The sequence below is a fragment of the Labrus bergylta genome, chromosome 2, assembly GCF_963930695.1.
Source record: "Labrus bergylta chromosome 2, fLabBer1.1, whole genome shotgun sequence".
Classification (NCBI taxonomy): Eukaryota; Metazoa; Chordata; class Actinopteri; order Labriformes; family Labridae; genus Labrus; species Labrus bergylta.
This window is the reverse complement of record NC_089196.1, coordinates 3,587,240-3,614,306: the sequence shown is the minus strand read 5'-3', so window position 1 is coordinate 3,614,306 and position 27,067 is coordinate 3,587,240. Positions and strand designations below refer to the sequence as shown.

At 42.4% G+C, this 27,067-nt stretch overlaps 1 protein-coding gene across 1 annotated transcript; it reads right to left on the bottom strand.

Moving 5' to 3' along the window:
- Positions 1-1,537: 1,537 nt before the first annotated feature.
- tango2 (transport and golgi organization 2 homolog (Drosophila)) lies at positions 1,538-25,589 on the bottom strand. The gene is made up of 10 exons (XM_020654828.3): positions 25,438-25,589; positions 22,835-22,894; positions 21,800-21,938; positions 16,973-17,061; positions 13,842-13,961; positions 13,384-13,501; positions 5,202-5,269; positions 4,854-5,004; positions 3,690-3,794; positions 1,538-2,463 (listed from the first exon to the last, which is right to left on the bottom strand). Exons 3-10 carry the CDS (start codon positions 21,853-21,855, stop codon positions 2,343-2,345), a joined length of 828 nt encoding a protein of 275 aa, XP_020510484.2. The 5' UTR covers positions 21,856-21,938; positions 22,835-22,894; positions 25,438-25,589; the 3' UTR covers positions 1,538-2,342.
- Between the last annotated feature and the right edge of the window lie 1,478 nt (positions 25,590-27,067).

The window sequence follows — 27,067 nt, the reverse complement described above, 5'->3', positions numbered from 1 at the left end:
GATGACATAATAATTATTTGTGAAGTGCAATGATAACAGATTAAAAATAAAGTGTAAGCTTGAAGGCTCATTCAAAGTCACCTGATGAAAAGAGAAAAGTAAAAATGTTTATGTTCAGAGCACATCTGATCTCTGCTGGCAGCTTGTTCCAGTTACAGGCAGCACTGATTCACCATCTAGTCCGGACTCTGGACTGAACAAGGGGAACAGAGTCAATAGATCCGAGGTTTCTGCACCTAATAATAGGGTTTCTTTTCTTTGTTTTTTTTTTATTGTTTGGCTTGATGTTTTCTGGTTTGTCTTTTGGGTGTTGTTTTCTTTATAGCACACTCTTTTTAAATCACTGGGTTTATAAAATGTTGAAAAAACACACTTAAATATAATACTGTGTTGTCGAACTGAAAACAGGAATTCACTGCAATAAAAGGATATAAATGTGTGCGGTTGATCTAAATGCCTGCTACATTTCAGAGAATAATGTCTACTGTGCGCCTCACGGGACAAACAGCAGGCTTCATGAACGCTCTGCAGCTGACAGCGGATCAAAGCACGAGAACAATCTGTATTCACGAGTCAGATCACCTGCTAGCTCTCGTGCTTTCCTGGGTACTAGATCAAATGTGAGTCGTCTTAAAGCCTGAATGTAAATGGGCTTGAGTTTTTACACATTCACACACTGGGAGCGCTGTAGCCTAGCAGTTATGTGGCGCGCCCCATGTACAGAGGCTGATGTCCTTCTTCACAGCGACCGAGGGTTTGAATCCAACCTCAGACCTTTACTGCCTGCCATCACCCCTGCATCTCTTTTCCCAACATCAGGAGTTTCCGGACCCTAGAACGTCTTCATAGTTCTAGGAACTGTTGGAACCCTCCTCCTTTTTTTTTTTTTTTACTGTTTCCGCAATGCAGGAACATTGAACTATTTCAGAGAACCCCGTTTAGAGGATTCTTTTCAGCTCCTGCTTCAGAGTAGGCACCATGGTGGCGGTGCAAATGCAGACAGAGAGAACAGTCCCCATGGCGTGTAGTTCTCAGGGAACTCTGTCGTGGAAAGTTCCTCTTCAAATCCTCCCAAGAACTGTTTGGTACGAAAACACCTATAGTCCCGCTTCAATTGTCACATCCAACAAAACTTTGTGGAAAATGAGTTTATATCACATTGACACTCTGATGGCAGACGCTGCTGTGTAAAGAGTCCATCAGTATTACCTAATCCATTCATACACTGCCCATGAAGCAGAGGGAGAAACTTGGGGTTAAATGTCTTGCCCAAGGAGACATCGGACATGTGGCTGCAGGAGCTGGGGATTGAACTCTTGACCCTCTGTTTGTGAGATGACCAACTCTACCACTGAGCCACAGCCGCCAGTATAAAGTATGTGGTTAGGAAACAGGACACAGAAGTTAAATACATCAGGCAGAGCCAGCTGTCTCATTTGATTGGCAGCGTATGGACATCTGTGGCTAACAATTTGTGTTACACTGTGTTTGAGTATTTACGTCCACAACAATAATAATAATAAAAGCAAGGCAAATGTGAGCGTTTGAATGATTGTTTTTATTGTCACGCAGCTGAATAATGCATTATTCCACCCTGGACCCTGTCCCAGATCCACTGTCTGAATCTATTTGCATATAAAACTGACTGCTGGAATATACTGGGTTGTAGTGCAGGGTTGGTGCCCAAAATAATTTATAATGAATCACCTGTGAGAAGGTTACAGTTATCAGAAACACAATCTGTCTTTTAATCTATGATGATTACTGTGAAATTAAAACAAATTACATATCACCCCGTAAAAAAACAATAACCTGACGATTCCTACAGTGTGAAGCAAAAGATAATTAGCTGGATTTTTACTTTAAATTACAGGTTTTTATTGTTGCTCTATCATCGATTTTAAAGGAAATAATCGGACACCAACACAAATAAATTAGACTGCAATAACTAACCTCGTGCATGACGGCAGTCTGTAATGGATCCGAGTTCTTAAAGCATCCCAACCCTGCTGTTTGGTTACATGTAGCTAACATATGTTGCACTACAAAATCCTGAATAGTCTTTGGCAATCTTGTAAATTAGCACACATTTTCAAAAGATGCATCTTGACTCAAACCAATTCTAAGAAATACGTTTCACCGATGTTTGTGAGGCAGCTTCTGCTGCACACTAGAAAAGTGCAGACGGGTCTTCAGTGACGAGCAGCTGGAGGAGGAAGAGGAGGAGGGGGGAGGAAGAGGAGGAGGAGGGGGAGGGGGAAGAGGAAGAGGAAGAGGAGAGAGGAGGAGGAAGAGGAGTAGTAGTGATGCAGAAAGGCACAGAGTGGGTTAACTTCATGTCTTCAGTCCTGCAGTGTGAACTGGAAGGAGCTGGTGCTCCACTTGCTGGTGTCACAGTTGAGCATGGTGCGCTCTGTGAAGGTCACGTTACCTTCTGCGTCTATCAGGATTACTGTGTTAGTCCTACACAGGCGAGGACACAAAAACATCAATTAACCACCAAGATCATGAGAAATCAAAGAACACAGACAGGAGGCCTCTTAAACAGGACAGTATGATATTTTCAGAGTCACAGTTTCACATTGATGGAGGGATTTCAAACACCTGAATCAAGAACGATCATTATGGAAAACGAACACATTTCTCCTTCAAACAAATGTAGTTATTCAGGTGTTTTACCATGACCTACATGTTCATGAACACATCATAACGTAACCTGATGTCACCTCCTTTAGTGAGACTACAACATTAAATTACTATTTTTAAATGAAGCTACAACGTTTGGATGCTCTTGCCACGGCTGCTTTGAGTGTAGGAGGATCCCGCAGCAGCAGAAGCAGTCGTAGATGACAGAGTTTTTTCACAGGACAGTTTCACTTTAAACACAATACTGATGATCTTGTTTCCTGGCATTTCAAGTTTATTCAAAACTTTTTTTAGCCAATAGATGTGTGTTTGTGCACCAGGGGATTTTGTTTAAATAATGTGACTCAACTCGTGATAAATCGCAGAACCCCATGACTCGATAGCAGTATCGATAAGTTCAATTGTTAAATGCAGATCTGGGTGTGAATGGAGCCAGGTTCTGATCTCCATCTTGACACTTTAAGCTGGTGTACACTGTACAAGTTCAGGCCAATTTGCACCAGATCTTTGAGTCATACGACTGATTTTGAAGGCGGGCCAAATTCCAGTCTGATCACACGCATGAACACTGAGGCACGACTGCTGATCACGGGCCAATCAGCTGCTCCCGACCGGTTGGATGGATTTATGGCATGTTTGACATTTTTTTATTACACACTTGGAAAGCGAGAGCAGAGCCACAAGACGATTCCCTAACTTGAGGACTCTTATCTTATCTGCGGGCCTCCAGCGGACAGGGAATTTTTGTTTTTTACAATTTTTGTTGAATTTAGCTGCGAGTTAGCTTCTGTTTAACTGTGATGCTGAGTGTGTGTGAGAAAGAGAGAGAGAGAGAGAGAGAGAGAGAGATATTTTAACGATGTGTCTATTTGAGCCGGGCAGCTTTTTTCGTGTATTGTAAACGCTTCAGTCGTAGCGTGTGAGCAGACGTTACACATAAATGTTCTATAATCGTATAAGTGTACTTAAGTGGCTTCGTCAAAGGCCGACCCTCTGACTTTTTGGCTACCGGTCAGTGTCTGACCCAGGAGGAGAACACTTACCTTGTGCCATAATGAGGGTAGCGAACACACACTGCTGACAGAGCCTGGATCATGGACAGGCTGTAACCGTCCCCCTGGCTCTCCTGAGCTGGATCAGGTGTGTTCCTGTTAAAATAACAAACCCAGAGGACACCTGTTAGAGAAGCTTAAGAGCCTTTAGTGCAGTGTTTTAGAGTCAGCTGATCTGCAATATCCATGAATGGTGTTGTGTATAAACAACACTTCTAGAAACAGGCTAGTTTCCAAACTCACAGCTCACTCAATTCTCTTACTGAAAGTTTCTCAGGCAGAAAACAGAGTCCGCTACACGATGCTATAATGAGAATATATACCTATATATCATTGCTACGAGTAGTTCAACGGAATGATAAAATCAACTAAAGTGAGGAGAAGAACATACTGGAAAACAGGAAACATAATGCAGCAGGTTCATTAGAGCACAGAGATCATAGACGTCGCTTGCAGACACTCTATGCACCGTGCAGCAGTCACAGTTTATAAACATCACTCCCTCCCCTCTTATTGGCTCAAGCTGAATTCTCCGGAAAATATCCTGCTGCGTTCTCACATCAGCTTACTTTGATTTGCTGCAGACAAAATACTAGAGGTCTGTCAGGAGAAAGTCTGATCGGCAAATTCAGCTGTTTGCATTCATATGTTCAGCTCCTCTGGGAAATATCAGGATTTTTTCAGGAGTATTCTGCAAGTGTGAAAGCCCTAATACTGTAGACTCCGAATAAAAGTTTAGGTCAAGTCTACTGCGAACTCATCTCTGTTGCACGTTCTGCAAATCGGACTCTCCTTTCTATCAGGTGTGAAAAACATTAAACAGTTTTGTCCCGTTGAGTTCGACGTCTTTCAGGGTGAACTCGGCTTTGTGATGGAGTGCAGGACGAAACCACAACCAAACAGAAATCACCTCCGATCATCAGAAGTACTTCAACAAACCTCCATGTTGACTCAAAGATCTTAACAGGGGTTTTGAAACAAAATGAACTAAAGGAAAATATTCTCATTAAAGCGTCGTTTGCTTCGTCCGTGACTTCCACGCCGTTCGTTTTAAGTCATGTCTTTTACTTTTACTTCATGGCGATTACAGTCTTGCTTGCTTCCACAGGTCATACAGAGGCATCATTAGTAAAAAAAAACATTTTCATGACTTACAGATCCTCATTGTTGAGGACGCCGAGCAGCTCTTGCACCAGGCCGTCGCAGGACAGCGACTGATCGTTGACGACGCTGGTGAAGTGTCGCTTTCCCTGCAGCAGTTTCCTCCATGGAGTGTCCAGCAACGAATTACTCAAGCTGTACACTCCTGTTGAGGGGCACATGAAGGAGAAAAAAAATCCAGAAATGCTAGTAAGTTCTGTGTCTGACTTCCTCCAATGAAGAGACAATCTGGGAGCAAAATCTCCACTGTAATGTCACGCTGAAAAGAACGGGCCAGAGGCCAAGAGGAGAGGTGCATGTGCAATGAACGGTTTCTACAGCAACCACATTAAAAACACAGACCTGGTTTTAGATGGATGGGTTCAGGGCTGCCTCTGTTTCCATAGTAACACACAGTGTCTTGTTCGGCTCTGCATGGGACACAGAAAGATGGAAATGAGAGATTGTATTCGGTGGCGATTTAACGTTTTTTGTCTCATAATAAAAGCTTTGTCTGGAGTCCTTGTGCTTCAACGCTCATGAAAACAAAAGGATGATTATTAACAGAAGCAATCCTGAGGGTCGTTGGCAAAAGGGACGTCCATTTCATTTGTGGAGGCATTACCACCTGGGAGGAACACAGAGCACCATGGTTAAATCTGTCCCAAAGGAACAACAGGGTAGAATTAAGGCTTCATAATACAAATGAGTGCTGCAAACACCATCGACCAGCACAAAACACATTAGTGACGGTGCTAGATGTCTTTGCAAAGTCCTCAGTTAGAGGGAATTTATTCAGCCTAAGAAATCCTTCTGACATCAACCTGACATCAAGGGCATCTGTGACGGCCTCGGTACAGGAGAGTGAATAATAAGTTATGACCAAATCCTTTGAAGTGGCGGGGGAATTATTATTTTATTTTTATGTCAATTTTATGACAGCCGTAGCAGTGGCATCAGTCAAATCTGAAATGTGGTGCAACACTGCTTCGACATCGGACTTGGAAAGTTTCCCAGTCAAGAACTGGCAAGAAAAGAGCGGATAGAGCTGCCGGGCTTTGAGCTCAGACACAAAACTTTGGATAGTTTTGAAAGCCAACCTTTGGTGTGAAGCGTATTCAGTAGCAGGATAAGCAGACAATGTTTGATACAAAAAATATCTAATGTTTAGAGCGTCGGCATTACATCTATGATTTATGACCAACAGAAAACAACATTTTAAATGAAACAGGATAAAACGTGTTATTCATCATCCGACACAAGATTGTTTATATTACTGTAGATATAGATTTAAACTGTTGGGCAATCAAACAAAGTCAAGTGAAGACTTCTCATTGGAGTCCAGACATTAAGTGTATGAAGGCCTGGATTAGAAGAAAAGTACAAGCTACCAAACCAGTATCAAGAGTAGAGCCCAACTGGTTGATACCGATACTAGGAAGAGAAAAAAATTGAATACCGATATCTTTCTGAGCTCTGTAGAGATAGATAGATAAAGATAAAGAATTTGTACTGTATGTGCATTAGTGTTGTAGTCAAGACCACACTAACCGAGACCAAGACATACCCGAGAACAGAGTGCTCCGAGACATTTAGGGATCGAGACCGAGTCAAGACCAAGACCATAAATATCAATGAAATCATCAACTCCAAGTGTGCAGCAGGCCTGTCACTTACTCAGAACGCGACACCTGGAAGGTTGAGGACGTAAGCCGAGGAAAAAATAGCCTTTCAGTGGTGGTCTTGGCTTAAAATCCAGAGTCCACCCAGTCTAAAACCGAGAAAAGACCGAATAAAATTGCTATCGTTTCTGAGACGAGACCCAGACCTTCAGAAAGTGGTTTGGACCGATTTGGAGTACTACAACAATAATATCAATCACCTCTTGGCACTGGAGAGTGATGATGCTCGTGGGTATCCATATAGCGCCCTCTGCTGGTGAAAGAGAACTGCTAGGGAAAACTAATGAAACTCAAATGAAAGTTTTTTGAATGGTTAATAAATCTATTAATAGCGGCGCACATCTGAGATAACTGATAGCCACTTCATATGCTGATATCGGCCGATATTATCAGCTGGAAGATTAATCAGTCAAGTTCTAATCAAGAGGCAAGTTGAACTGCATTTATTTACTTTATTTGTCACCAAGCACTAAGTCGACTTGCTAACAATTCACATGATGAAATGCTTCTTGTGCGTCTCTGCTGAATGTTATCAAAGCAGTGAGGATCATCATCTATGGGGTGTACTTACTACAGAGACAGAGTGATGTAAGAGACGCCGTGACATGACAACACAAGTTTGCATTGTGGATTTAAACATGCAGGTGTTGACAGGACTAATTAAAAGGATCTCAAACCATCTGATTTGTCAGTGTATTTTCTTGTACATCCTAGTTTATTCTGTGCTTTCCTCTGGGACATCCTCATTTCTTTTCAACCTCAGCAAACAGAGACTGAGGGAGTACTGTAACACCCTCACACTTCCTCTCACACTGCCTGCAAAGAATCTGTGAAAACATCACTTGTTGCCTGCGTGCAGACTAGGTCATCATCAGGGTTTGCTCAGGATCTCATCTGTCTCGTGTTAATCTCCTGGAGCAGAGTCTTTATTCTGGACGTAGGACAATATGTGTCTAAGCAGCTGCAGCAGAATCCACACAGCTGAGGGCAGACTTTACAACGTCTCTCTGACAACTAATCAAAGACCTTCACATGGTTTCCAGCCTGTACCTAAAATCCAGTCGAAGAGTCTGAATAAACAACTCCTTTTCTGAACTCCTTTGGTTTCTATTAACAATGAAGCGCTGGCCTATGTTGACTCTGGTGACAGAAGTCAACATCACACATGCAAAGAAGCTGCACTTTGAGAACCAGATGGTGCTGTAACCTGAGGGGGGGAAATCTAGGAATCTGCGGAGCTCCTTCCTGTTCTGCACAAAGCAAATGCACTGTCTGATCTGAACTCAACAGTATGTGATATGCTTAGAGACACATATCCACTCTGCCTGACACATGCATCAAATTGACTTGTTGGAGGCAGACGGAGGACTTACAGGGAGACAGCTCCATTTCTTCTAGCTGAACCTGGCTAATGAATTGAAAGTCCTGTCAGGTGTGCAGTGGGTTGATTTTGGGCAGAGATGAGGGAACAGCAGGAGGTCAAGGCCAGCGGGCAGAGATAGAGAGAGAGGGAGGAGGAGGGAGGAGAAGATCTGAGTCTGAGAGGTAATCAGTATGCTGGCTGTGAGGCGTCCTAATGAAGAGTCCTCTATGTTGGAGCTGCAGAGCAGTTTCCCCATCGCCAGCTGTGGAGTAGTTGCCTGGAGATGGTTGGATGAGTTTCCAACATTATCAGTTCAGAATGTAGATAGGCATGTTGGAGGGGGGTGGGGGGGACTCCAGGGTAACATGTACTCTCCTACTCCCACACATGCACACATTAACCGATGTGCCCTCCTCCTGCGTGGGTCGCAATTATTGAAGTTTGGATCTCTAATAAATGAATGAAAACACTTTTCTACACTGTGAAATAAAACACACAGATGAATGCCAAAAATTGGCAGATTGACTTCCACCACATTTTTTAAAAATCTCCATTGAACTAAAGGTTAATGAAGGTGATTCTAAATTTGATTCCCGATGCCGTTATGGAGGTGCACGCTCACACACGCCCCGGGAATAGAAAGCCTGCGCGCACACACATACTCAAGCCAGAGCCAATGAAACGGGGAGCGTTTGTCTTTCATGTAAACCGATCAAAGAGAAGTTCAATCCCCTCCATGTAAACTTAGATTTCAACATGAACTCCTGCCCTCTTGCCCAACAAACAACATTCCTTTCTCCAGAACAAAATTCAGTGCAGAGAAAATCGAAAGAAAGCTGCCTAGAGCAGGAGTTTGAGTTTTCAGGTGTATGAAGGTGCAGCGTAAACCAGGGGGAGGGGGGCGGGCATGGCCATAATTTGGCCACAGGAGGATATTATAGGACCATTAAAGGACATTGCACCAACATAAATGTTGTGAGTTATCTTTGACTGATGTAAGACTTGGATAATAATCATACGCTTGAAAGACTATAGCCTCCATACATGGGGCGCACACACTAACCACTGCGCCACCAGCATCCCAAGAATTCTATTGTTTTAATGGAAACAAAAAATCTAAACAAATAAATAAAAAAATCTTGGAGGAACTGATAAAAAAAAATGAGACACTCATAAGGAGTAATGAGGGTGTTTTCGCTAAGGTGGGAGGGGGGGCTACATCAGGGGGTTCATTTATTTTGGGGTCTATTTGTTATCAGTCATGCTAACTTCACAACTGTGTGAGTCAAGATGACTCTGTGATATCCGTGATTCAAACAGAAGGATTTTTGTTGACTTGTATCAAATATCCACTTTGATCCATACTTTAGATTATAACTAGAGTCTGCCTTGTGTTCTTTGTCTTGTTTGTGCGTCTGTCTCTGTGCTGTGCTGCAGGTGCCCGCCCTCGATTGGGGAAAAGCTGGCGGTGAGCGCTGGCCAGTGATTGGACCGAGGCTGGTGCTGAAAATAATTTTGTGAACATTGTAAAAAAAATTGATTATTGCTCAAAATAAATAAGATTGTGTTTATCACTGGGAGTGAGGAAGGGAAGGGTCACTTTTATGTTACGGCTGGTTTCCCTCTGGGCTGGTCGTAACAATGTCTGACTGTGTGTGTATGTGAAGCTCCCACTGTGCCGTGCAAAGGCTAAAACGCAATGTGCATTCAAACACTGGGACAAGATTTTCACACCTTCATGGAATCAATATGAATGTACAAAGACGTGATGACGGCTGAGCTTAGTTGAGGGGAAAAAATCAGTCTGGAAAGAGCTGGTTACTGTATGTGACCTGATGGTGACTGCTGACTTATACATACATTAGAACCAGATTATTTTCATACACAACTGTGTGAATAAAATACAAGATGACCTGCCTTGGAAAAGTAATCAAACGTTATCAAAATGAGTCTAGGAATCGGGTGGGATTGGATGCTGTGGGAAGCTGACCTCCAAAGACAACATCAACAATACTTTGATTTTGTGGCAATTTTCAAACATCTGGATTGACCCAATGGATAATGCATGCTATTTGAGCTTTTGAGGGTTTGAATCCCCATTTACTTCTACTCGGTGAAACAAATGGTGTTGTGTTCTACCTAAGGAGAGTGGTTTCCCCAAAGGTTATCTCAGCGCTTCTGAAAAGTAAACACCTGTAGTTATTTCCTCTTTAAAATGTTCAGAGTTCATCCACCCCTGATACACTGGAATGTGCATATCTGCTTTTCTTTTCACATCTCAAACACGTCTCTGCCAAGAACTACAGCACATGGTTTGAGGCTATCAGATTGAACCACTTTCTAAAGTTGTTTTCATAAAGCAGCCGCACTCGGCTTGACTAAAAGTGCATCAAGCGAGGCGTTTCTTTCGCAGGCAAACATCAGAGGAGATATCCATTAAAATGGATCATCTGTGAGCACTGACTTTGAAGCGAGAGTGACATGAAGCGGGATCTGAAACCAGAAGCTATAGGAACATCAGATGAAATGTTTGATATGGAGCCTTGAGAGCATCAAGTTGAGAATATCTGATTTCGACATTTAAATAGATCTGACATGAGCGCCTTTGAGGGGAGGCCCAGTACCGTGCTCTGGGAAACACCAGGCTGCCACTGACGAGAAATACAACTCAATCTGTCATAGTTATAGTTAGTATTATTAAAGGGTGTTTTTACATGAGGCAAGATTGTTTTGGACCGTGCCCGAACACGACTGCTCCCCCCCCCCCCTCCTCCGCTGGTCTGCGATCACCTAAAGGCCCTGACACACCACGGAGATCGTTGGATGTCGGTCCTAGTTGGACTGGCGGTCGGTGAGAGGAATCACTCTGATTTCATTTCTCTCCAGCTCTCCTCACAGGTTCAGGAAAGCCCCTTGAGCATGCCTCTGTAGTATACATGCTTTCACCCATTAGTGCATTGTGAATTGTAGTGTGGTTTCTCCTTATTTGTCGCCTCCGCCTCTTCTTTTCTTTTTCCACTAAAAGACCAAGAACTGACAACGCCAGCGCCATTTTCAACTTTTTAGTTAGTACTGTAACATCGTTCCGTACCCGAGTACATATATGTTCCCAGTCCGATACAGCAGGTGGCAGTATGCACACAGTTAGTATGCAAATCCGCCAAGAAGCAGAAAGAAGAAGAATAAGCAACCATGGCATCCACTCACAGGCTGAGTCCTTCCTGCTGACTTTGGATATTTTTGTTATTTCTGAGACACCAACAACGACCCTCTTCCTACTTCTACATCTACCGTGCCAGTCAGAAGATAAAACAGGCCTGTGCTGCACGGATACAACAGTTTTGGAAGTGACAGGAGACGTTTAGAATTAAGTCATATAGTCGTCCACGGTTGCAGACTAGTATGGTATGGTACATTTGTGTTCAAACTGATCAAATGTACCGGACTTTGGGGTCAAGTGTACTCGGATCCAGGCCCGGCGCACTAATGTGAACCACCCTAAAAGGTCGCTAAATTGATCTGATTCCCATGCGGGTAAAGTTTGCCCACCCTTTTGTTTGATATCAATGAACAGGAAGCATGACGTCTAACAGCTGTGTGAAGACAAAAAAAGCCTGAAAGTTGCAAAGACACCATAAATCACCTGTGTGGATTCTGACTAACGAGAAATCCTCTACTGGAAATACAGAGCTCCTCTCCTTCCACCAGATGCACTTATTGATTTGGACAGAAACTAGATGTCTTATTTCCTCTGGGCTGCTGGAAACAGGGGAAAACAAACATGCTGGTAATGACTGTGTTTATGAAAGAGAATCTTTCTATCACTGAGGCTCATCTCTTTGAAACACGTATCCAGCAGGAAAAAAAACATACACTGTATGTTTATGATATGCGGGTGTCTCTTGAGCGTGGGGTTGCACCTCATCGTCACATTAAAGAGGAATGCATATGAGATAGCGAAGGCGCGACTGCAGCTCCTGGATTTAACAAGGACATCTGCATATCTTTAAGCTGCTGTTTCATCTCGGGGGGTTCAAAGGGTTCAATCACACCGACATTCCTGGAGTGAGGCGGATATTTTTATGCAATCCTGTGCAGACATTCCCGCTTTGAGACTTGTTTTTATGGAATTCAAGAAAATGACAGCATCTATTCAATCGTCTCTTAACTTTAACCCATAAAACAATGCTCGTTCGGTCGATATGTGGCGTCTGTGACCGTGCAGGCAGCTCTGTGACAGTTGGAAACATTTAAACATGTTGAAGAGGAAATAGAGTTTACAATCACAACACAAACTACAACATAGTACAACACTTATATTAACAGTAGAAACACTATAACAACGACTGAAGTTACTTTTGAGAAGGAACGATCTCATTTGCAATGGATTGTGGGATGTGTAGTTTCTTGACTCCAGATGAAATGATGTACACAGTCTTGTACCTTTGCCTTTTTTTCTCGTTTTTGAATGCCGTGTTGGTGCCGAATTAAATGTACTATAGTCCCCAGTATCGGGGTAGCTGGTTGTCATGGTTTCAGGCTTCAATCTCTTGATATTAGGATTTAGTGAAATGTCAAGGAAGGATTTGAATGGGGAAATTTACTTCCGGAACCAGAGCCACCGAAAAAGTGGGTGGTCACTGTTGAGCTCTATTGAAGGTAGACAGCTATTATTGGCTGCAATTGGACTTTGTAAAATTATATTTTAGGTCTCATACAGCAGAAAAAAAAATGTATCCATCTGACCTTAAAGTGATGCTAAAATATGTGGAGGAAAAAAGACACACAGGCCCTCTGAGAGGAGATCCTGCTTGGGGCCACGTTACCAGGATACATGGGTCATGACACCAGAGTCCGCATTGGAAACCCGGATCTTCTTCTTCCCCCATCAGGGACTAGGTTTGGTAGCAGTGTGTGTTGGAGCTACACCTCCAACCTCTTGCTGGCAGAAACTAAGAGCCGTTTTCATGCCAATTGTCTACAGGGGCCTCCAGCATGACAGCTATCCTGGTGTGCACTGATCCCTCTTAGATTTTTCCTCCCTGAAACAGATCACCACGTTCAGCCGAGTCAGGCTGGTGGGTGAATATGAAGGAGGAGAAAAAGAATAAAAAACCCTCTTATTTTTTAAAGCTGTTGAGATTTTCTTTGTCTGAAACCCTGAACATGAACAGGTGCTTCTTTAGAATTTTAATGCAGGCTCCTCCACAGCTCAGCATTTGAGATTTCTCTTCGGCTCCGTGTGTTGAGCACAGGAGAGATGAAGACACATTCAGAGGAACGGAGATGCAGCTACAACACGTTTCTACACACGCTCAGATTTAAAACACTTTGGTGCACAGATATCTCTCTTTCCTCTTCATGACAGCCACACAGAACATGGCTTAACATCTCACAGCTTTCTCCGCCTGTACAACATATTCATCCCGACTTGTGAACTTTATCACGGCGAGTGTACAGCTGCTTACTTGTAGAGAAATTTAAAACCTTTTTTACTCACTTGAACTCGGCTGTGATGAGGTTAAAGCCGTTGTACACGTGGCTTTCTGTCGACACCTTCTTAAGGTATGAGTAGCAGTCCTGATCCTTGTCCATAAGGTAGTTGGACACTAGAAACCCTGCAGATCAGAACAAGTTAAAGAAACGGTTCCCCCATCATTATTATCTTCAAATGAGAGGATTTCAAGTGTTTAAGGAACTACTACTTCGTTGAATAGTTGAAGGCAACATGCCAGATACAAATACAGGTAACTGTAGAGGTTTGATCTAAAGGCCCTGACACACCAAGAGGGCCGACGATGAGCAATCGGCGGCCTAGTTTTTGCGGTGTGTCCAACTGCGTCGCGACCCGTTGGCCCTCGTCTGCCTGCTTTTGGGCAGCGCGGTTGGTGTTTGGTGTGTCAGGGCCTTTACATGCAGTCAGTGTTTATATCTGTGAGGGTCTCATGGCCTGCTCACCTCTCCCCTGTGCGTCAGGGTTGGGATGTCCCTCCAAGTAGTTGGTGATTGCGGCAAGCTTTCCCCGCTTGCTGATCCCCAGCCATGTCCCTCCTTCTTTGCCATATTCAAGGTCCAGGCCTGGTGAACAGAAATGTAGACGAATTAATGTCTTTTAACACAGCTGAAATGTTTGTCAGACTTCATCTGGAAGTCAAACACATCACATGCTTTTATTCTTAAAGTAATTCTGTAGAGAGGAAAAGCATGACAAAAAATGTGATTTGTGGGATTAATAACTACATAACTCCACAAGAACACAATACCCCATTTATACACATTCACTGTAGTAGTTTTCTATTGTTCTGCAGATTTTGCACAAGGCCTCAACAGTCTTATGTTTCCTACAGGTCATATCAGTTAATAAGTACTCAGGATAACTCTTTCTTCACCGGTGGGATATTTGTGATGTTTCCAGGAAAGAGTTTTGTAATTTTGTTCTTGGGAAACTGAGACAGTGTTCAACTGGTAGACTTCCAAATAGAGAAGATCAACAAGACTTGCAAAATTCTTCCAAAAACATCTTAAAAACACATGAAAAATAATGATTTAGGAGGACATCCCCCCCCACTCCTTTTCCCCAACAATAACAAAATTATTTGCATGTTATGATCTTGAAGATTGTACTAGCAGGGCCCAGATTGATCTAACAAATACACTTTTTAGTGTTGTAGTATTTGGAAATCGGGTCTTGGTCTCAAGACCGATTTCACTTTTTGAAGGTCTTGTCTCAGAATCAAAAGTATTTTAACTCGGTCTTGTCTCGGTCTCAGACTGGACGGACTCTGGATTTTCAATCAAAACCACCAATGGCAGGCTATTTTTCCACACCATTACTGTGATTGGAAGGAAAACACCTCTTTTTAAAAGAACAAATAACTTCAACTCATTTGTAGTATGATTTTTATCCCCCGGTTACGGCCACAACCTTCCCGTTGTTAGGATCTGAGTGAGTGACACGCCTGCTGTACATAATGCATGATGATTTTTCAGTGTAATTTATGGTGGGATATTTATGATGTTTCCAGGAAAGAGTTTTGTAATTTGGTTCTTGGGAAACTGAGACAGTGTTCAACTGGTAGACTTCCAAATAGAGAAGGACAACAAGACTTGCAAAATTCTTCCAAAAGCATCTTAAAAACACATGAAAAATAATGATTTATGAGGACATGCCCCCCCCCGCCTCCTTTACCCCAACAATAACAACCCAAGAAGAAAAATATTTGCATGTTATGATCTTGGAAATCGGTTTTTGACTAAAGACCAATTACACTTCTTGAAGGTCTCGGTCTCAGACTGGGCAAAGTCCAGATTTTAAATCAAGACCACCACTGACTGGCTATTTTTCCACATCATTACAGTAATAAGGAGGCAAACGACTCTTTCTAAAAGAGCAAATAATCTAAATTCCACCAACACTGTGTCTGGTGTCTCCTTTGTCATATCTGTCATTTTCATTTCACTATGTTTACGCAGCCTCGAAAAAAATACCATATGGGCCAAAGTTATCTATGAATTTATAAAATTCATTTATATTTAGACCTTTATCCCCCGGTTACGTCAGCAACCTTCCTGGCGCATGTCTGCTGCACTTCCTGGTGATCAATAAAGACAGGTCCACTTACACTGACAGTGACCAAGAGAGCAGAATGGTCTTCCTCCCCGGGGGGGTTGAACGGAGAGCTATCATGATCCCACCGGGAGGCATCGCTTACTTCCCTCCTCGTCATGCTATGTCTCCTTCAGGGCCCAGCCTCCACACACCCCTCAGCCCCGCAGATAAGACAGAGCCATTCATTCTTGTCACATCGCATAAAAGCAGCCATCAATTAAAGGCCCACTACTGGAAGTCCTGACCCCTCTATTACAGGGGGGAGGGGGGAGACGGATGAACAACGAGGCTATCGCTGTGTTTCCTCCTTCAGCAGAAAGAAAAGATGATTGATTTCCCCCTCCTCCGCTTCAATGTGTATTAGACATCAGTCAAGTGAATATAGTTTACTGCAGGTTGGGATGTCTGGTGACGAAGTGGAGAAGAACTGGATTATGGGTTGAAGGAGACAGACTTTACTTTGATTGTATAAAGGCATTTAAACCTTGAACACAGCTGTTGTCATAAACAGCTGAAATCATAAAGCCAATAGTGTTATTTTTTATAAGTCTTACATATCAAACTTATTCTTGTTTACAAAGTTTATCATACAGTTGGAGCCTGACTGATATAGCTGTTGGCGTTTGAGCATATGATTTCCAAAATGCACTCATGTGAAAGCTTGTTGACTGAATAAAGCGGCAACATCCGGTGTTGACAAATGAAGCTGATACTGAAGTGCAAAACCCTGCAGTTCATTGAGTGTCCACTAGAGGCTGGCTGCAGAAGCACCAGAAGTCACATACACACCCATTCAAAAAAGCTGATTTTTTTTCAGAGGAAATAAACATGTTTACATCCTGGTACAGAAACAAAATAGGTCAGATTAGCTCGATCGGCACACACTGAACAAGGAGTGAATTTTTTGATACATCATCAATAAGGCGTGTAGCTTATGGTTGAAGCGGTTCGTTAGGAGGCTCAAAATCCGCCTCGGCTCTCAGCCTGTTGTTAGGTTGACTTAGAGTTAGGGTGAGACAGCATTTCCAGCAAGGAGACCACCATCGACATGCTTCCAAAGCCCCTCGCAGTAACCGATGGGTGAAATCACTCAGGCTTGGTCCATTAATATTTACAGTCTATGGACAGAATGTGAAATACTCTCAAATAAATGTGGGCTGTTTTGGATTCTAGAGTATCCTTGGGTCCCTGGAATGGCGCTTTATAAATACAAGCTATTATTATTACCACCATTATTTAAAAAGCACATATTGGTTGAGCTGGACATATCGCCTGTCGCCTGCTCATTGCATCCTTGTGTGATGTTTTTTCGTGAGCCTTCCAGCCTCAAAAGGAAGTCGTCTGCTTCCTAGTAAATGGTCTGCCTTGCTGTTTGATTGACTAATTATCTGCTGTTAAAGAGGAACAGGAAGAGGTTTCAACCAGCTCTTTCTCTATTTCATTGATGGCTTGTGATCTGGAATCTGATGTAGGGTCTCACCACTGAGGATCTCACTGTTGGTCCCCCAGAAGTCTGCAGCTTTGGACGGCCTGTTGTAGAACTCGTCTCTGTTTGCAGCCAAAATCAGCCTGAGGAGAGAGAGGAGGAAAGGAGACGCAGAAATTAGTTTATGTTTTGTTCATTCAGAGAATCTACTTCATTCACTGTCCATGTGAACCCATCAGGACTGAAAGAAGGAGACCTCTATTGCAGGTCCCACATCAAGACTCATTTGACAGCATGAATGCATGATTTCACTCCAAAAGAAGTGACGGAGTTGTGTGACCAACAGAGACAGACCTCCAGCTGCTGTCTCTAGTTTTTCTAGTTTAAAGATTGCTGAAGTAAAAAAATTTAAAAAAAGGCCTCAGAATGTGTCAGGGAGTCTTTCAGGGACGTTATATTACAAAGTGACTGAGCAGGATGCAGAGCACACAAAAGGTCGAGGTTACAAGGAGGAGGACATTCTTTGAAGACGACCAAAGAAGAGAGGATCAAAAGGAATGTGACATCAAAAGTTCAGAAAATATGAGAGTAACAAACAAGCTGTTTGAACAGAGACGAAGAAAAGGGAAAAAGAACTTTGTGAATTCATCGAATTTCACTGGCTAATAAAACGCCTTTATTAAAGTGCCATGGTGCATTGCTTGTATTTAATTTTTTGTGTGTATGCATTCTTAATAATAGCTTTAAATTGTGTTTTAACCCTATCGGTCCTGCAGGTAGGGATGCACCGACGCAGCAGTATCGGCCGATATCAGCCCTGTTGACTGCCCTAATGTGGTAAGAACCATTATCAGTGGCCGATATGTATCTGTTGTGTCCCAACAATTTAATGCTGACATCTAGAACACCTAACTTCTGATTCAGAGAGGAGGATTTTTATTGGGAAGAAGAAGTCACATGTTGGACAAACACTAATCTGTTTTCGTGGTCAAACATGAGAGAATATGTTTTGTCTTTGTGGGAGTCTGACAGCGAAACAAGTAAGGGTACGGTTGGCTGTGGAAACAACAAGCAAGATCATGGTTTACCGTACCAAACTGTACTGAACCAAAGCTGATCGTTTTAGGGCTTTAGTGGACACATAGGGATACAATCTGTGATAGAGATCATATTATGATTATGGATTTAAACGCTGCAGGGAGGCACTTAAAGAGCCTTGGCACAAACTACATCAGCTAGAAAAAAAAACATAAACCAATGACATTTATTGACCTGTCTAATAGCTGTATGTTCCCCCCGAAGCTTGGCCTGTGATCTTATTAAGAGCAAACAGATAGAACACACTGCTCTAACAGGGGTTGAACTCTTTGAATCGGGGGGCTAATGATAGTCTGTTCCCATGGTGCTGTGTGACCCAACACTGCTGCAGATAACAGAGCCAACACTAATGACGACGCCACACAACAGAGAGCATCTGCTATCAGGAGAAAAATTACATACGTACAGTACGAGCCGCTCTGATCACAGAGGAACCAGCAGGCTGCTTCATGTAGGGCGATGCTGAGACGCAGAGAGAGTAACTTCAGTGAAGACTGAACTCTGGCTTAATTCTATTCATAAACACGGTGGCTCGTGAACTTGGCAGCAGTCATATGATCATTCCTAACACTCTTTCAATGTTTCATATCTTCTTAAGGCCATGTTAGGCCGATCATCTGAGCCCAAAGTGAATTCAATTCGCTGTAGGTATGTCTCGTCCCTGGTCGTCTGTGTAGTTCGTCAACAAAACGTCACGCTTTGAACTGAATAACGTTTTCTCTGGTGTTGGAAACTAAAAACAGGGCGTTGCGTCATGCAGCTTGGCACTGCGGCGCTTGCAGGATGTTAGGACACTTAAATGGGAAACGATTGAATCAAGCTGATTTGGTCGCTGACGCTCACTTGCGTCGTATGCTGTTTGGACACGTGTCGATTGTCGTGAGTGATATCATACTCCATGAGGGGATTAACCTTTGAGTCCCACCATCACTGGGAGGGACTGAAATCTATTCATCACTACAGTTCAGGCAAATTACCTCTGTACCTAGTGGTCTACTTATAGCTCTGATTTAAGCACATTACAACACAGTACACCTTTCCCCTGGTCCATGTCTGAGTCAGGACTCATACTCCACCTCTGCTGTGATCTCCTGAGGCGGGGTCAGACTCCCACAGGGAAGGACAGACACGGTCAGAGAGGAGCTCACTCTCCAGCTCAGCTGGGTTGTAATAAGCTGGACTCAACATCAGCCTGTAAGCCAGAATGACTGCTCATAGAGCACTGGTCTGAATGGAATCAGCTCTCACTCTCAGGTAGGCCAGCAGGATGTTGAACAATGATTTCTAGAGATGTTTAAACTGTTAGATTTACACATACTATACGGTGAGTTATCTTTGTAAGCATATTAAATAAAGTGTTATATGTGCCACATATAGAGGGCTTCTCATGTGATCCTTGCGGTCCTGGCAAAGACTCACACCTCCAGAATCAGATGTCCCAAGATTCCCTTCCCTTCGCTGCCAAACTTTGCGTGTTTGCACCTCTGCTCGAAGCTCAAAGAAGCACACCAGTCAGCCCTGGAACGAGTTGAAATAGAGACGCTTGCAGCACTGTCAGGAGTATGACAGCAGTGATGTGAAGGCTGGAAGCAACTGGATTTCTCAACAGGAAAGTTATTTCCCCCCCATTTTTTTTTTTTACTTCTACTTTCAAAGAAAAGTATCTTTATGTTCTGTATTTGCATGTTCCAACACATCCTCGGTGCTTTATGATGCAAACTGAGAGAAATATTCAAACCTTGCACTCTGGGCTTTTTTTAATTATTATTTTTTTAATAGCTGCATCAAAAGAAATATCATTCATAACTTTCATTTAAATTTCCAAAAAAAAAACAGTACGACTTAGACGAGTTTAAACATTCATCAGCAGTTTATAAAGAGCAACAATGAAAAGCACACAGGTGTTGTTGATCCTTGTCTTGGTGGTTTTTTGGAGTTTAACCCTCAACATTTATGAGGTTAGTAATCAATCACACTGCACGCCGACTGCTCTAACGGAGACTCACACTAGACTATCCGTACTGTGCCTTAGCACGCTTAACCCCCCACAGACCAGTTCGTTTGACTAGTGTGAGTGATCCGATCTGTGTTTAAGCACGGTACACTCCCTTGGTCCTGGCATGGTTGGAAGAGGTGTGCTTCGGCACATTGCAGTTCATGCATGAGCACAAACACGGGCACAAAACATGGACAGACTTCACTATGGAGAAATCCCCGAGCATTCTGTCTGTATCTGACTAACATGACTCAACATAAGACACAAAGTCAGTAAAGTAGCTGTCATGTTCTCAGACTCAGAGTGTGAAGTATCGAGGGTGGCTGAGATAATGACTTAGAGTGAGAGTTTTGTAGCACTGAGTTTAGGTGCACCTGGTAAGTCTGGTTAAGCCACTATACCTCAGTCAGTTGGTTGTTTGTTTGTTTTGGAGGCAGCTGTTGTATGTGTGTCAATATTTATAACATATTGCTGTAGCTCGAGTAAAAAACAATGGATATGGCTCGGATAAATTTCAACTTCAACTTTTTCTGTTCCTGAAGAGCGATTGCTTTTGCAGCAAGGCATTAAAAGAAGAGAGCAAGACAAAAGACTAAACGTAGAAAGCTAACGAGATAAAAAGGTAAGAGGCACTGAGTGTAGCAGCCTTGGAGAAAAAACAGTGATCCCTGACTGGTGCTCTTCAGAGGTGGGAAAAATCTAGATTCTTCTAAGATTTAATATTGATTCATAACTTTATAACATAAAGTGCTAAGGCTAGCTCTTTCACTCAGTAGAATCCCAAATAGAGCAACAAGAAATTGAGCCAGTCTCACAGACGACTTGAGTTGATTCTGAAGTATGTACTCATTCATATACAGACTCTGAATCCATGGACTCAGAATAGTTTTGAATTGAAAAGCGATTCTGAAACAAATCGTGACCCCAACAATCGAAATCGAATCGTGAGACACCCAAAGATTCCCAGCCCTAACGCTCTTAGCAGCTTCCATTACAGACAGAATAAAGTGCTGAGTCAACAAGATTATAACCAGGTCACACATTTTAACACAGTCAAAGACATACCACACCAAACCATTTAAATATTACCCTACGTACATGAGAGAGTAACTGCTGACGATGTTTCAAACACAGACCGACCGACGACACAGCCGAGGTCAGATACAAAGTGAAACACAACAACAGCATCAGCATCATTGGTAGAATAGATGGGACAAATCTGATGTAATATCTGTATCTGGTCTGATATCGTCAAAATTTACATTTCGGATACTGGACTGTCTGCGCTGATCCACCTCACTGATCAAGAACGATCGTTGGGCACTTTAAACATTCTCAACGAGAAGAGTTTCAATTTGAAGACGTTCAAACTGAAGTGCAAGAAGAGCCCACAAATCATCTCCATGACAACGTTCAGACGAGATTGAAAAGCTCCTTCTATATGATCAAAAGTTCAATTCTTGCACTTCAGTTTAAAGATTTATTTTCCTGTTTGTATGTGAAGCCAGCACAATGCAGTGCAATGCCAGGGTTAGTATAGCTTTGTGCTGTACTCATAACACCAACAACAACAACAACAACACTATTATATATCGCACGATATACCAATATCAGTATTGGTACATATGCATCAGAAATGATATCGGACTGGAAAGAAAGTGGATCGTTACATCTACATTTCTGATAAAAACTGAGATACTGTGGGAATGATTAACCTGAAAAGATAAAACCTTCTGATATAAACTCAGATTCTCTGTATACATCAGCATTTATGACAGGATCCTTACCTGTAGGCATTTTTGGATGCAGGCCGGGGGTCAAACTTCAAGAAGATTATACACATGGATGTATTTTTTTGGGTTGATGACTGTTTTCTTTTTTTTTTTTTTTACTCGATCCACATTTGCCTTAAAATCTTTGTTGTGTCTGACAAAGAGAAGAAAACAGGAAAAGAGTGATTTTAGAAGAGTCAGAAAGAAGACATCTGATGTGAAACAAGATCGCTACGGATGAAGATAACGAGTGATATGTAACTCTGACCCCTAGTGTTTAAAATGGGTACTGCAGTCTAAATTCTAAACATTGTAGACAGCTGTCTCCCCCTCCTCTCTAGAGTCGATGCTCACTCAGGTCACCATGTGGTGGACTCTGAAGCTTCAGTGTTTATCCAGCTCTGCATGGGTCTGTAAACCTTTCTGTGTTCTAACCTCTCTCCATTTTTCAAAAACATTTCCAATATTGATCCTAGTTTGAGCACGTTTCTGCTCGTGGAGCTTATTAGAAACATGCAGAGGCTTTTTAGGTCGGGTACAATCACTTCTATCTGAACAACTTATCTCCCATCACTGCAACACCTGTTGACCTGATAACTGCTCTCATATCTGGCAAACTGAGGGGCGTCCAAAACGGCAGTGTGGGGGGTGTCTTAAAACTGTCTACCTTCTCTGGTCCAAACAAATCCAGATCATTCAGGAGCAGAATCTAAAGTTAGAAGGAGGACATACTGGCTGCTGCATTGTTGTCAGAGAAGCCAGCACTTCAACATAGTATGTTTCATTAATGTCTGATCATATAGTAAGATACCTTTATCATTTCACTCACTATATATCTTACAGATTGATCCTTTAAATAAATCACTAAAGCAGCCTAAACAGTTTGAATACTTTGAATTTCTGAATATCCCCCTGAGGATAAATAAAGTATTTCTGATTCTGTGTTCATAGGGGGAACATTTTATCATCTGATAGAGGGCAACTTTAATTTGTTCTATGTCCTTAAACATAAACATCACAAAGCACAGCTAGAATAATTGGGATACTTACATGATGTACTTGACTGTAGAGAAGACAAATGAGCCTTTCAGAGTTCATGCTGTGTGTAACCTTGTGAAGAATAAAGTTCATTAGACGTAGTTTCATACAGGTGTATTATCTTTAGCATTCATTTACAGTTTTTCCTCAATGACTTGGCTTATTTTCAAAACAGTCTGTCTGTTTCATTTTCTAAACTGAAAGTACAATTGTCACAACTGTTTAACAGGAATGGAGACATCAAAACTCCTGATTATAACATGTCTACAAAAGGTCATAATTCACCCAAAACATTTCATTCTTGTTTCAAAAGAGTTGTTAAGTCAGTAAATTGGTCAAGGCCACCAAAATTAAAAGTTGTTTTGTCATTGTGTGATGTGTTTGGCAAAAACACTTATCTTACAGGGTCAAAGGTCTGCAAGACTACAACGGGAATCCTTATGGGGTTCTTTCCCATCATGCACGTGGTGGAAATTTTCAACTACAACTTTGGAGCAGAGCATATCTAGTTTATTAGGGGAGGAATTACTAAGCTGGATTTGGGGGAGATATTAGGGGAGAAAAGAAGGATAGAAATCCCTGTGCCCCTCGAAATCCAGAGAACAATGATTGAGTTCATATTCCCAGTTACCATCAGGGGAAGTCACATGGGATCTCGAGGGATGAAATCCCTGATGAGGACCGTGGATTTCAAGAGCCACAGAAATTTGTGTCCCCCGTTTCTCCTTCTCCTCTCTATGGTGGTAGAGGACATTCTCGCTCTCTTCACCAGTTCCTCCTCCTTTCACAGTCCAAGAGAACCAAACGTTTCTTCGCCTCCCCGCCATGTTTACTAGTTTCCAGCGTCCTGTTTGGTGCCTGATGGTTGTTTACTACGGTCACGTCATTGAACAACACAATTTGCACAAGACAATACTTAAGAGACCTGAGATATTATTAAACATGTCGGATTTTAACTTAACACCAAGATGAGAAAATGACCGCCTTAAAAGGACCTCGAACTGAGTTTTATGACCACCTGACAGCAAACGATCAACATGAGATGGTGCCTCAACTCTAGAAAAACTCTTTGTTTTTTAGTCACACTTTTGAAACGTGTCTGCCACTTTAAAATCACTTAAAAAGTCGTGAGGTGTAATGGTGCATTCATGTGATGTAGGACACATCGGAAAAAAACAAGTTTCCGAGTTGGAAAATGCACATGAACACCTGCTCAAGTCAGAACAACAACTCAGAAACTCAGAAAATGATTCGGTGGCCGCCTTGCCGACTTGATGTCAGAATCAACATCAACATACTTTTTATTAATTCATGTACTGCACATCAACTTTTTGCTTAAATACAATTGGAACATTTACATTTCACTGATCTTCTTCACAGCATCCATGCTGTTTCTTGCTGCTGTTACAACATTCAGACTTTCTGAACTGAAATCAAATGAAGTTGGAAGAACAACTTCCCAACTGGGAAACTTGGACCACCCGGGCAGCACATGAATGCAGCATTTGTCCAGTATTAGAGGTTGTGAAGAGTTTGACACATTGACGGAGAATAACCTTTTCAGTTATAACCAATAGGTAGGAGGAGTGCTTTTTGTGCAGGATAAGATAAGATGAACTTTTATTGATCACCCATTGGGGGGAATTTAGGATGTTACAACAGCTCAAAAAAGAGAAATAGGATCAGCGAAAGGTTAAAAACAAAGATATTTACAGTAAGTAAAGAGAAGAAAGAGACCGTGGTTATAAAATAGTACTAGAAATAAACACGATGTACACTTTCACTTGTGGAAAGACACAGAACATCTTTTCTCACTCATGTACCAAAACATGTGCAGTTTGCCTGAATGAATCGGTTGTGAAACAGTTCAGAGAGTTCAGAGAAGTAATTGAGCCAAAGTAAATGAGAAAAATCTGTAGCTGCAATAAGTGCAAAGATAGCAATCAGATAACAAGGGCCACAATGGTGCATTCATGTGTTGCTCAGGTGGTCCAAGTTTCCGAGTTGGGAAGTCGTCCATTCAAATTCAATATGTTCACATGAATGTTGTAACAACAGCAAGAAACAGTGTTGATGCTACAAAGATTACCTGTGAAATGACTCTGTTACAAGTTACAAAAAGCTGATGTGCAATACGTGAATTAATAAAATGTATGTTAACATTGACAAATCATATTTTGGTAAGTCGGGCATCTAATTCTTTTCCGAGTTTCCGAGTTGTTGTTCCGACTTGAGCAGGTGTTCATGCACATTTTACAACTCGGAAACTATTTTTTCCAATGTGTCCTACATCACGTGAAGGCACCATTAGCTCATGCAGGAGCTGCAGGAGTCACAATGCCATTCAATGACGGACAAGGAGGATGATCATGCGACACTGCCAAGCTTACACTTAGTTAACAACATAATAATGATTACAGTCTGAGTCAGTTCACACACTAATGAGTCGAGCTGATGCTAGTGACACAGCTGTTGTCTGTGTAGCTGTGGATAACAGGAGGAAAGTAACATTATAAACACAGCTAATGCTTCCGCTACTAGTCAACTATTAGTACAACTTGGTAACCAAGGTAACGTTAGCAACGGCAGAGAGACAGTCAACTTGAGCAACCTACCTGAAATGTTCAGCTCCTTGTATATCTGATTTTTGTCGCCGAGTATGTTTAGCTAGCTGTACTCTCTGTTCCCTTCACACTTGTTGTTGACAACTGAGAGGAAGCGTTCACTCCGGGTGAGCTCGATTTGTGTCCCGAGTCGTCCAGTTCGCCTTCAGTGCGGGGTTAGTTCTGGTATCTCGTTAGTTGTTATGTATCCCGCCCACCCCACACCGGCACTTTACAGTACACAAAACGAGTGCACTTCAACAGAGCCGCTAAAGTTCGCTGTGATTGGTCAGTTCATTATGGCAAAAAGTTAACAGTAAACAGGAAGAAATGCGTTTCCGGTGTGTTCAGTGACAAGGATTTTCAGAATAAAAGCATTGACTGTAAAATAAATACGAGTTAAACGTGCTTTCACACCTGGACAACAGAAAAATCAGGTGTTTAAAAATGAAGCCGATGCGGCCTGCAGTTCGTTGAGTGTGCGTTTGAGGCTGGCTGCAGAGGCACCGGAAGTCACACACACATAAAAAAACCCCGTTTTAACAGCAGAAATCAACAGGCTTACAACCTGGTTCATAAAACGAGAAAGGGCTGATTAGCTCATGTCGCTATCGGCACACACTGTACTGATCTTTTATTTATCAGTCATCCATTTTGATCTAATGAAGGATAAGAGATGTTCATAAGAAGGCATGAAGCTGACGTGATTGACAGGTGGGCGTGATGTAGAGTGTCAGGATGCTTAAGACCCGCCTCAGCTCCAGCTGTTGACCTGTGGTTAGTTTGACTGAAAGTTAGGCTGAGACCATAGACAGTAAAAAAATAAATTGAGCTTGAGTGACATCACCCAGCTGTTACTGCAGATGGGCTTTGGAAGCCCGCTGATTGCGGTCACAATGCTGTAAATGCTGTCTCAGCCTAAATTTCAGTCAACCTAACAAGAGCTGGAGCTGAGCCTGAAGCCTACTGAGAAACCCCTACAACACAGCCACGTGCATTCAGATCTCTCCCGCCCTTAATTGTGCATAACTCATATCCTTCATAGAATAAAAATGGATGAGTAATCCAAAAATTCATCCCCCGTACAGTATGTGCAGATCAACCATAAGCTAATCAGTCCTATTTTCTTTGTTGAAGCAGGCTGCAAACATGTTAATGTCTGCTGTGTTTTAGTGTCCAGACACTGGACAGCAGGTTTTTGCACTTTCCACCTTTGGCTTCATTTATCAACAATGTAGGTTTCCCCCCTTGGTTGAGACAGGAGTTTCCAACGTGGAGACAGCCACTGACAGGCTTCCAGAGCCCCCCCCCCCCCCCCCGCAGTAACCAGTGGGCGACTTCACTCTGGCTCCGTCTTCTTATAGTTCTCTGTACCTCTGTACAGTCCTTCTCGTGGGACCCCGTCATAAACAGTGCAGGTTACAATTTAATTTCCATGTCTAAGATTTTACAGAGCTCTTTTTTAAACATGTTTCCAACAATGTGCAATCATAGGACATTACCATCATAAGGGAAAATAAGTTCCCACCTTGTTCTGCTATTATTTTTCAGAGGCGATTTGTTGGAGCTACACTTAATGAGGAACTCAGCTGTATGTTGTGTCCTATGAAGGATTCTATACATTTTATTTCACAGTATACCT